At 44.3% G+C, this 12035-nt stretch overlaps 1 protein-coding gene across 2 annotated transcripts; it reads right to left on the bottom strand.

Moving 5' to 3' along the window:
- Positions 1–1877: 1877 nt before the first annotated feature.
- Positions 1878–12035, bottom strand: LOC144720049 (uncharacterized). Of its 2 annotated transcripts, XM_078596487.1 has the most exons (6): positions 11224–12032; positions 9627–10715; positions 7324–7629; positions 6665–6796; positions 4556–4716; positions 1878–2334 (listed from the first exon to the last, which is right to left on the bottom strand). In XM_078596487.1, exons 1-6 carry the CDS (start codon positions 11327–11329, stop codon positions 2185–2187), a joined length of 1944 nt encoding a protein of 647 aa, XP_078452613.1. In that variant the 5' UTR covers positions 11330–12032; the 3' UTR covers positions 1878–2184. The 2 variants fall into 2 exon arrangements, with proteins under 2 accessions (XP_078452613.1, XP_078452614.1); XM_078596488.1 differs by lacking the exon at positions 7324–7629 and having other exon boundaries at positions 11224–12035.

Here is a 12035-nt window from a genome sequence, read left to right as displayed (position 1 = left end):
CTCTGGACGCTTGCTCCACCGGCAGACTCCACCGTATTCTTCCGTCGCCTGACCACGCTCCCTTCTCGATCATTCCCATGGCCACCAGTTCCTTCGCACTCATAACTGATACCCCCCTGTCATTACCTCCCGTGGCCACTAGTCCACTCACACCGCATGTAAGCTCTACTGTAATTACACAATGAGGGACAGTGCCCAAAAATGTTGGCAATTATATCTTAAAAAATCATGCAGTGTTATTGATACATGTGTTGACTTTCGTCCACCCTTATCATGATGATACACAATTACCCAGGATGCTGCCATCATTGGTGAGTGCAGGACACTGAGCTTGAAATCTAGTCGGCCAGTTTAAACTCTCCATCTCCCGGAAAGGGGCTTATTTAAATCCCACCCCCATCCTCTGTCCATCCAGCGGTATCACAATCGATCAGCGGATCACGGTGGAGTCTGCCAAGCATAGAAGAGGAGACAAAATACGCTCTTGAGGGGCTCTCTAGAGCTACCGCTAGTGGAGGCCCTTTCATCAGCAGTGGCAGGAACAAGCAATTGCAGGGCTGTACATTTACCTCTTCTTATTTACACATTCACTGTATTTACTTTTACTTTATTGTGCCAATGGGTATACCATATTGCGTTTTTTTTATTATTATTATTAGCTATTACTAGGTATACTTTGACATACATTTAAAAAAAAAATCATGGCGATTTAAGGTTTTGTTCTATTAGATGATATAGCAATTCCTGCAAGTAATACGTTATACTCTCAGGGAGATATACAATGTCATAATTTTCTAAACCGTGGCCCTATTACCCACGACTCATATTATCCATGTCAGCTGTAGGGTTAGTGAAGTCTCCTGTTATCCACAGCCCTATTACTATTACATGCGGGGTTATCCCCACATGTTTACCCCGTGGTTAAGAGGAGTAAAATCGTGGATAACCCTGCAGATAATAGGATCCGAGTTATTGGACCCCCCATATCATTGTGGATAAGAGGAGTTCTGTAAATTGTGTGCCACTGGGAACGTAATGCAGGGATTTAAATGTTGTGAAATATATTTTTTTGTCATAGGGAGAGGCTGAAAAACAAACCTTGAATATATTTGTAATAGAGTGTATAAATACTATTAGAATCCACTGTACAAAAGTAAATAAGGTGCTCCACACGAAAAAAAAACTTTTTCAAAATGCCATTTATTAAATTGTTTTTATTGTATTTACAAAAGAAATAAAAGTAGACGTACTTTTCAATTTCAAGCTGTTCGTCATTATCTTAGGATATTTCGCTTTTTTTTCAGCAGAAAGGCTTCCTTGGGAATTTAAAATGTTAAAAACAGGAAATACCTCCAAATTAAAATTGGAAGTTACAAGATGAGTCTGCAAAAAATGTACACAAATTTAGAAAGTAAAAAATGAGACTGCAACCCAGCAACACGTGGTCAAACACGTGGCTTGATTGAAGGTAGTTTCAGCTTCAATGCACATTCATATTCACGAAGCCTACTGGGGCTGAAATCAGCTGAGCCTTGCCCTTCGCCCTGAGCGACTAAACATATTTTTGTATTTCAGGATGATTCTAAATCAGTAAAGGAACTGCTTATCGAGGAATGCGTCGCAGTGCCATCACAGGAGTTACTGTGTATCGCTTCTGTTATGTTACAACCGATGATCAAATGTCCACGAAGCTTCAGAGTTGGCAGGTCCCCCTTGGCTTAATTTGGAGAGAACAATGTCCAATTGCCATCTATTTAGTAGGCACGCAAAAATCTGTCAAAACTTGACCCCTCCCCCCCTCCCTGTACGCACGCGGACTTTTTACACCCCCCCTCCCACCTGCGTACGTACGCCTGACGCACCCCCCCCCCCCCGAATCCTATAAAACGGCCGATATTTAATCCACGCAGAAACGATCAAGGATGAATAATAATAACGTGTTTAAGCAAACAGATCGTCCACCGCCGGACTATCTAACTCATTTGAAGGCCAAGGTAGACACATTTTTATCGAGGCTTCACACCCCCCCCCCCCCGTCCGTTTCCTATGCGCACATTGTCAGTAGACCCCCCATACGCAAGCGGACGCATTTGGGTTAACCCCCCCCTCCTCCCCCTCCATGGGTTCGTACTGAATGCATGGCCCCTCGGCGCGGATGTCGATGGAGCTGGCCGACGATTGGCTTCACCCCTCCGCGGAAGCAGGCAAGGCGTCATCCTTCCCGGGAGAGGCACCGCTGAAATGTTCGGAGCAGATGCTGTTGATCTCTTCCATGGCCACCAAACGCAGAGACTGTGGGATGTCCGCTTCAGAGTTGACGGTGCTGTTCGATTTCTGGGCGAGCAATTAGAGGAGGGAAAACGAGCGATTGTGTGTGTGAGAGAGAGAGAGAGACGGTGAGTTCTAGATTTGAAGCTTTCGTGGCTGCAAGGATTCATATTCTTAGGTTTTTTCGGTAAAGTCACGTAGGTAAAAGATTCAAATTAATAAAAGTAAAATAAAATAAAAATCACGATAGCTATCGTGCTGTGACGGTTCCACCTGAAGACGGAAGCTTGTGTTGCCTCCGAAACGTCGTGATTTTTATTTTATTTTTATAAATGTTTATTTTTTACCTACGTGACTTTACCGAAAAAACCTAAGAATATGAATAAGAGACGGTGAGTGTTAATCGCATTACCTGGAAAGTCCATTCACGGCAAAATTATAATACGACTCAAGATAATCTTTTGCACTGATAAATTCCTCAACTCAAAGCGCCATACATCACATCTCATCTCAAGCATTCGAAGGGCGCCCCCAGTGGCAATTGTCCCTGTGGGGCACAAGGTGACTGACTCCTAACTGGCCCGCAAGTGGGCATTAGTCTGCAAGTAGGTCGATGATTGCTATGTGTAATCCCAATTAAGAAACTTACAGGTACCATTTTGAATTTAAAAATATTTGGACCGTGATGCCGGCACAAAATAACCTACGAATTCCAAATTACGTCTGGGGCTGTTTAACGTCCACTGTGAAGTATTATGTATTAATGTCACCGGCGATTCCCTATCAATGTGATGCATGCATGCGGGAGTGAGATGAATTACAACTGAACAAGAGAAGAGTCAATTGCATTAATGTAAATAAACTGCATCTAGGCATGATCATAATGCATCCCAAGTAAAGGAAGTAGTACGTCTACATGCGCACAGGCACATGTATTTATGAGAAAAGTAAGTAGGCGTGGGCAGGATATTGTCGCGAGAATGAATAATGGTGAATGGTCAAGGATAATGACAGTGGCGGGGAAGGAATGACACGTGTCTGAATATAAAATCCACCGCGGAGATGGAATGATGAAATCGCTGTTGGGCAAGTGACAGGTTGATTATCTGGCAGGATCGCGAGATTGCAGCGGATTGGGGGAGGCCTTCAACCAGCAGTGGATTTACCATGGCTGCTGATGGTTGAACTCGATGTGTAGGCGCATAGCTCGAAGCTATGTTATATTATTCTACAATCATTTGAAGATGAAAACATGCGTAAACGGTTTAGCACGTGACTTTAAATAAACAAGACTCATATTTTCTGCATTAACAATCGAAGCATTACAACGCTGCACATCATTGTCGGTGTTTTAAACACCCACATTGTGGAAAAATAATAATTCCGGACAAGGAACATGGCTTATAACAAGGTCCCTAGAAACATAAAATAGAGTCCACTCTGGCAATTTCCCAGAGTAAAACATGGCACGCTGTCATCTTTCACAATCCCAGAGGCAAATCTCTACACACACAGACACGTGCACACGTGCAACTAGGGATCCAGACACCATCTTTGGATGTCCCGATCAAGTTCTGCAGTCTGAAACATGGAAAATGTGTTTGAATGCCTCATTTAAGTCATGGCACGCTGCCACAGTCATGGTGTCATGGTTAGCAGCGCACAATCGAGTGCTCGCCAGTTCGATATTCTGGTGCAGCAGTTGAAATGACATTGTATGTTTCCTAAATCAACTCCCCACCACAACCACTTCTACCCACCCAGCAGCGTACGTGGGTTCCGCAGTCAGCCTATTCACAGATGGCGTGTTTCTTGGGTAAAGTGTGGGCACTTTCACCTCTTCTAAGATGTCTGTATGTATGTTGAATTTCTCTCGCGCCGTACGTAGCCAACCGTGATAATCGGAGGTGTGTGGGAAGGACAACGACAAAAAATATCTGGCAGGCATAGAAAAGTAAAACTAAACCAAAACTATTTTTTTTTACTTAACCAGGTAAGGCCCATTGAGCTATGTAGCTCTTTTTCAAAAGCGACCTGGCCACAAATGATAGCTCAACAAAGTGGCGTATCATATGGAAACTTATAGCAGCCAAATACTCTAAACGCGTGTTTCTAAATGTGTAGAGAAAAACCGGAGGATCCAGAGACAACATGCAAACTCCAAATATACTGGTGTCAGGGTGGGGATCGAACCCACAATCTCCTGTGGACCAGGCGAGGCAGTTAACATCTTTCCACCATGGTGCCCATGACCTTGGGAAAACCGGGTCAGGTGTCACACGCTCACCTGCGAGTGGCGGTCGTGGCCCAGGGAGGCCTTGGAGCGCACGGACACACGGTGCTGCCACTGGCCCAGCGAGCCCGAGCGGAAGAGCTTGCTGCAGCGTTCTGTTTCCACGTGCTCCAGCAGGTAGAGCACCCCCTGAATGCTGATCAGGTAGTACTGCCCTGTTTTGGAGAGTGAAGGAAGGTTTGGGGGGCGGACCAAGGCAGGTATGGATTTCGTTTTAGGGGGCGTGGGTGCCCTCTGAATTTGTAAGTTCTCCACCTTTTTAGAACTTTGTAACTTATCCATTGTCTTTGGTTCTTTCGGTAAAGTCACGTAGGTTTTATTTTATACCTACGTGATTTTACCGAAAGAACCGAAGAGTATGGATTCCTGCAGTCACGAAAGCTTCAAATCAACGTATCCATTGTCTACTGGACATCTGTGAAACTACCGGACAATCTGTGAAAAAGAGAATTATAGTGCATCGGATTCTTCCAGTATCAATATATATTCTGATTCATATAAGTTCTTGCAAAATTCAACTTTAACCGGCAACTACTGTGAAGCATCCAATGAGTTTCTGCATGTATTTATTTGTGTACGTGCTCGACTGGGTGTGTGGTGTTTATCGAATACACGCGTACTGTGGGTTAGAGAGATGAAAATGTCGGTACACGAATGATTACGTGTTTGCTATGTGCATGTCAATGATGCCCTTTAGAACCATTATGAACGTGACGTTCCATCTCGAGGAATTATCCAGGTGAAATGGCACTGAATGAAATAAAGTACAAGCATGTACAGTATCACAATGTATGCATATTGAACTTCCTTCACACCGTACGTGCTAATCGGAGGTTGCGGGGGAAAGACAACAAAGTGAACAGGAAAAACAGTTCTAAAGAAATTAATTTTCATTCTAGACGATTTAAAAGTGTACAGCTCCAGTGGCTTCCTAATATCGGGAGGAAGTGCGTTCCAGACGGCCCCAGTGGCACATCTTTGTGGCGACGTTGCTAACCGTTAAAGTTAGAATAACACTGCTCTACAGCACACAGAATGTTCTCAAGCAAATGAAGTGGAGAGTACACACATTGCTTTCATTATTTGCATTTCAATTATTTCAGTGGAAGAAACCCATTAACGCAAAACGGAGGCACATTAGCAGATTCAGTTTAATGGGGGCCCAAGGCTGTTTATAGTTTTGCGAGCCCTTATTTGTATATTCAGTTCCTTCATTTGTTTTACCACCACGATCACCCACGCCCGCTGCCGAATACTCCATTGTTATCTACCATCGTTATTTCAGTTAGTTTTTTTAATGTGAAATACGAATTGCAAAGCTTAATCTAATTACTCTTTGGTTTTCTTGGTTCTTTCGGTAAAGTCACGTAGGTAGAAAAATACAATAAAAAATTATATATTTTATATATTTTATTATATTTATTTTTTACCTATGTGACTTTACCGAAAGAACCAAAGAGTATGGATCCCTTCAGTCACGAAAGCATCAAATCAAGACTAAATCTAATTCATAGTTAAAACGAATAAAACAACTTTAATTTTGGCACATAACTCGTAGTAATACGCACAGTGATGCTATGGCTTTAATTACCAAATTACCCATAGCATTTATCATAGTGAGATGGTATATGCGTACCCACCATTATAATGCGGTATATATACACATACTCTTTTTGTTTGGGCGGGGCTTCTCAAAAATCCAAGGCCTTGGGCTGCAGCCCAAAAATAATTAACCTTTTCAAGGAAGTCACCAAAAGATCTGCATATTGGAATGACTGGAAAGGCGACGTGGAGGCGTTACTGTTGCACTGCAGGGGCACTGTGACGATGTCGCAGATGCAAGACGACGCAGCCTCCCAAGTGGCTTCTTGTTTGATGATCCCACGGCACGTGGAACGTCGTGAAATTTCGTGAGCGCGGAAATTCGATTTCGTTAATCGACAAGTGGCCTTAATTTGCCAATTTAGGTGAACGCGAACATTTCGTAAACGGAATGTTCGTAAATCGAGTGATATCTGTACAGCGTAAAACAGTGAACCACATGAATTGCGCACTGCTGTAATGCGGAAGGTTCAATTCAAGGCAAATTGTGTATTCTCAGACCTTCTCCGTGTATCATGCATGGCTCCATGAGCTCCGTCATGTAGTCCATATCTTGCTTCAGTGTGGCGATGTCGCATCTCACCAGCACGTACGTCAGCACTGGCATGAATTCATCAGCTCCAAGCTGTCGACCTGCACGATCCAAACAAAATGTGATCAACATTTTCTCCATCTCTGTATAAAAAAATCTACTTAATTGAAATATTACGTCGCATGCCAATATGTCTGAATAAGGCTTTCAATCGGTGCGCATGGCCAGCCTACGCTCTATGGATCAGACACATGGACAATGAGAAAGAGAATGGAAAGCTGAACATTGGACAAAGACGTGTGAAGCAGTGCATGCGTGGGATTGTGCCGATGTAGAGAGAGGAACACATGAAGCAGGACACGTTTGCAATTCAGAGCCATCCTATTGCCTTAAACCAGTGAGATTGGCGGAAGGATGATGGTGGATGGTTGAGACTGGCAATGGAATGCAAGTGAAATGGGGAAATTAATCCTTGGGGCGGACCAACACAAAGATGGAGAGCGATCAAGTTGGCTCCTTTGCACGAGATGGATTGGTGCCCTTTGGGATCACGATGACGCCAGCGTGGACTAGGCTTTCGCCCAGCAGTGGATAGACATTGACTGGTGATGCGTGAACAGCGTCGTACCTGAACCGTCTTCCATTGACTTATATATTACTTTGCAGATTTTCAGGAGGCATTTAATCTTGCGTAGGGGCAAGTAGTCTTGCTGTATGCTGGCAAATGCCTGCCTTATCCCTTCCAAGGTGTCCTCATTTGGGACTTTTGCTGTCACTCCCAGCTCCTCCAGGGTCTTGTTTTGTGTGGCCTCACAGCTGCAGCGTAGCTGCTTAATGGAGCCGTCCCTGAGATGGTAGTCCCCGATGCTCTGATCCAGTTGGCCCTTGAGTGACTTCAATATGCACTTACATATGGCCTTTTCCACAATTACACCTGCGGGTGAATATCAAGTGAGAACCGATGCTCAGAAGCCGTATGGTGCGTACGTGGACGGTTAGCAACTTACAGAAGCCATTCTGTACAGTGTTGTTCTGTAGTTGTAACGTGTAGCTACATAAAAACACTCCACGCGCTGTAACTGGCGTTGGGCCAAACATCCCAGTGCTGAAAAAATGACCGCAAATGACTCAATCGTAGGGATGTATTAAGAGATTGCAGCCGGCAAGATGTGCTCTACTTGAGCATATTGGCACAAGACAGAGGAAAGTGGAAACAAATGACGAAATGGACGCATTGATGGTACACCGGTCCTCATAAAACAAGTCTAAAATCAACATTTTAAACTGACATTCGTCTTCAGACTGTTTCGACATCACGAGAAATGATTTTGTCTTACCTCCCCGCAAGATGTTCTGACCGGGGTTGCGAATATCGGGAAGATAAATAATTGTTCCAAAAAATGCGGTTTTAAAAAAAAATACCGCGCACCGTTGTGCTGTACCGCCGATACGTTCAAATGTGCAGCAGACAGATATTGCCTATCTTGCCCATGGTTCATTTTGATGTTATGTTTGTCGAACTTATTTCGCACCGTAAGTAGCCAAACGTGCTAATCGGAGGTGCACGGTGGGGGGGGATAGGACAACAAGCTAAACACAATAACAAAGTATTTCACACACAGCGACAGCAGCAACGTCGTTATCCCCACTGAGAACACTGGGCAGGAATCCTCTGCAGAGAGGCTTGAGACTCAGCGAGGTTTGCCTGGGTAAACACGTGTCGTATTAATAATCATAGTTGCGATGTCGATCTATTGTGGCTCGCAATACGGTAACATTGCGCGTCTGAATCGCTGTGGACTGAGGTATATTCTTAGGTTTTTTCGGTAAAGTCACGTAGATAAAAAATAAAATTAATAAAAGTAAAATTAAAATAAAAAAAATTCGTACGTGACTTTACCGAAAAAAACCCAAAAATTTTAATCCTTGCAGTCACGAAAGCTTCAAATCTAGACTGAGGTATAGGCAGATATATGAAAAGGTCAGATATATTATTTGGGTCTTTCGGTAAAGCCACGTAGATGGAAAAAAAAATAAAAAAAAATCACGACGTTTCGATCGCAACACAAGCAGTCGTCATCAGGTGTTGTGTTGCGATCGAAACGTCGTGATATTTTTTTTATAATTGTTTCTATCTACGTGGCTTTACCGAAAGACCCAAAGAATGTGAATTCCTGCAGTCACGAAAGCTTTAAGTCAAGATTTAAGGTCAGATATGTTAATATCCCTAGAAAAGTACTGTTACACCGTGTGCAAATACTTTACTTGCAGTGGGTGGTGGTCGGTTAATTGGCCTTGATTAATATGTAGGGGTCGTTAAATATCGTGTATCAGAATTAATGTCTTTCAATGGATGCAAATGATATGCTCGCACGACAGTGAAGATAACAAAAGCTGGACTAATGAGACAGACAGAATAAGAACTCTGCAAGCTCATGAGTTGCACCAACTCGTCGTCTGGTGGAATTTAGCAAAGTGGCTGAATTGAAAGTCCCCTTGGCCATTATTCTGAGGTTATAAATTATTAAAATAAAATAAAAACAATAAAATACAACACACGCATTCACATCGATTTTTAATTGTCTCTTTTTGGTAACCACTAGATTATCTTGAGGTGTAATTTGCATAAGATGCATCTATAAAGGGCATTTGTGTTGTTCACATGAGCAAATTAATGAATTAGCAAATCATTAACTAAGCATGAAGTACGCATTACTTTGGGTCACAATGGATGATGATCAATCCTCCTCGTGATGCTCTTAGATTACAAGCCACCAACATCTATATAGACCGTAGACCTACACGCATTCACCGCCAGCATCTGTATAGACCTACAATACACCAACGAAAACATGTAGGTGGGAGAATACATTCTGAGGTTGTCAATTTCTGTTTGTTAAGAACCCCACACCACCCATGTGGTCAACGTACCTTTCTCATGAATAGGCATTGATGCAGACAAAATAGGGTCAAGTTCAGATGACTGCAGCACGTAGTTTTTGAGCTGTGTCATGATGGCTCTCACAGTCGCCAGCATGGCGACAGCCGAGTCGTGAGTGTTCAAGTGTTTCTCGATGTGCGACAAGTTGCTCCGCATGAGCACGCCGAAGTAAGAGTCGTTGCCGTGCACGAGGTTCGTGATCTTCTTGATGACTTTGTTGCCCTCGGCCTTGCGCGCGAGGTGCTGGCTGAAGGTGCCGCCGATCTTGTTGACGCCCGCGTTGATGCCTTTCATGAAATTCTGCTTGATCTTCGACTTGGACACGATGTGTCTGATGGACTGCGTGAAGGCGCCGTCGAGCGAGAAGTCGAACTCGGGGAAAATGCTGAAACGGCTTCCCGACGACGCGTGGCTGCTGACGGAGGCCAGGGTGGACACGGAACTGGAGAGGCCCAGCTTCCTCACGAAGGCAGCGCCGTCGAAGTCGCAGGGCGCCTGTGAACTTGCGTCGTCCACGTGATCGCAATGTTGGTGCACGTCCTTGTCCGGCGAGCAGCCTCGGCGTGCGTCTGCGTTGCGCAAGTGTGCGGTCGGACTCGTCAAGGGCGCGCTTTGCGTGCGGCCGTGCTTATGTTTGGCGCTCTGTAAGAGCAACCTAGCCGGTTCGGCCAAAGTCACATCTGCACGAACGTCGCCGCGTCCTCCGTCTGGACGAGCGTCGTCCTCGTGGTGGCCGCTGCTGCGTCGCGGGGTGTCCTCGCCGGCGACGAGAAAAGCGGCCGCCACGACGTTTGCTCTTGCCGCGTCGACGGTCACAGTCGGCACGTGCCGCCTCGTCTCCGTGGCGGTCAATTGTGCACCGATGTCCACCGCTGGGTCGCCGGCGACAAGCGGCCCATCCAGTTGAGGAGATTCGCGTCCGTCTGAAGCGGCCGAGTCTCGCGAGGATTGAGCTGGGCCATGGTGGAGTTCATAAAGAGGGTTGATGAAATGGAGGGCTCCATTGGCAACACGGGCTTGAGATGGCATGTTGACAGCGCAAGTCGGGGTGGTGCATGGTTGCACCTTGAGGCGAGATTCTAAAGAGAGAGTGGAAGTGTGAACGTTAACTCGTGTTGGAATGGAGTTGCCGAGCCTTTTCTGTATAGTCCTTGGTTTAACAGTTCTAGAGGGATAGGTTGGCCTCTAAAATGTATCCTGCCTCTGCACAGCCTTCAAATTATGTGGGCTCATTACAGCTTTTGACAGATTTTTGTAGAGAATGCCCTCTTATGTATCAGCCAGCTGTAGCAATTTAAAGTAAAGTTTCTGTGCACGATACGCACTGGGGCTCTCTGTGCTTGTAAAGTTTCCTCATACTATACGTAATTAATGCGTAAGGTTTATTCAGGATATAAATAGAACAGTACTATATCTCGAAACACTCAATGTTGCTGGATAGAGTATACAGATGAAGAGATGGTGTATACAAATGCCCCACCACTTTTTCACAATATTAATCTCAATTGCTTTTTTTTTTAAAGCAAGTTTTTCTTGATATTTCAGTGTACATGAACGAATGAAACATTTACATTTGAGCATACTCACCAATGTTGACATCCTCGCGCAACGATGCGTTATCGTCCATGCGTGATGTGTCCAGTAGGGGTTTTTTTTGCGTGTGTAAAACTGAAATTAAAATAACAGCGTACATTGATATGCTCTTTGATTAAACAATAATTTCACGATCTACCAAGTTGAGGAAGGAATATTTTCACCGTGGAATTTGTAACTGGATCCAGCAATTCAGAGTTTATCTCTATCGTGATGACAGTTGACCATTTTCTTAAATAGGATTCTTATCAAGGTCAACATTGTTTTTACAAACTTTGACCATCAAAGATAATTGGCGTACAAACTACAGCGTTGTCTAATTATTATCACCGTTTACTGACGCAACATACAACTTCTTATAAACAATATATTTCTATAGCATTTCCACCACTGTATGTTTTTCATGTTCAAAGCACACACGTTGGAACATTTTTAATCTGTTGCAAACTCCTTCACGTGCTTTCATGTTACGTTGAGAAATGTCAAATTCTATAATGCAATTTGCCGTGTCAAGCCCGTGTCTCGAGACTTATTTTTCCAGGAGGCTCTGGAATTGGGATGTTTGGCTAATTCCATTCGTGAGTGGTTTGCTTGTGGGAGAAAAAAACCTGTGGGGTAACTCAAAGCACCGCACCGATAGATTCAAGAATCCACCACTGCACTTGCCACCTTATAGTCCAAGATTGCAGCAAATGGTATTATCATATATGAACCTTATGGTGGGACCCCGGGGTCCCATAAGCCCCCGTCGCTCGCATAAACTGCATTGGGACGTCATTTTTTGTCTGTTGAAGGTGAACGACACG

The sequence above is a fragment of the Lampetra planeri genome, chromosome 7 (genome assembly GCF_965212315.1).
Source record: "Lampetra planeri chromosome 7, kcLamPlan1.2.h2, whole genome shotgun sequence".
NCBI lineage: Eukaryota > Metazoa > Chordata > Hyperoartia > Petromyzontiformes > Petromyzontidae > Lampetra > Lampetra planeri.
The sequence above is the reverse complement of the archived record's forward strand: the minus strand, read 5'-3'. Positions and strand labels throughout refer to the sequence as shown.

What these genes read in the sequence shown, in the direction of transcription:
- LOC144720049 (XM_078596487.1), bottom strand. Translation starts at nt 11,329, where the DNA reads ATGTACGCTGTTATTTTAATTTCAGTTTTACACACGCAAAAAAAACCC. An exon ending in AATGCCTATTCATGAGAAAG is followed by an intron (nt 7,630 to 9,626) that starts GTACGTTGACCA and finishes ATTCACCCGCAG; the next exon opens with GTGTAATTGTGGAAAAGGCC. An exon ending in GCCACGACCGCCACTCGCAG is followed by an intron (nt 2,335 to 4,555) that starts GTGAGCGTGTGA and finishes TTGCTCGCCCAG; the next exon opens with AAATCGAACAGCACCGTCAA.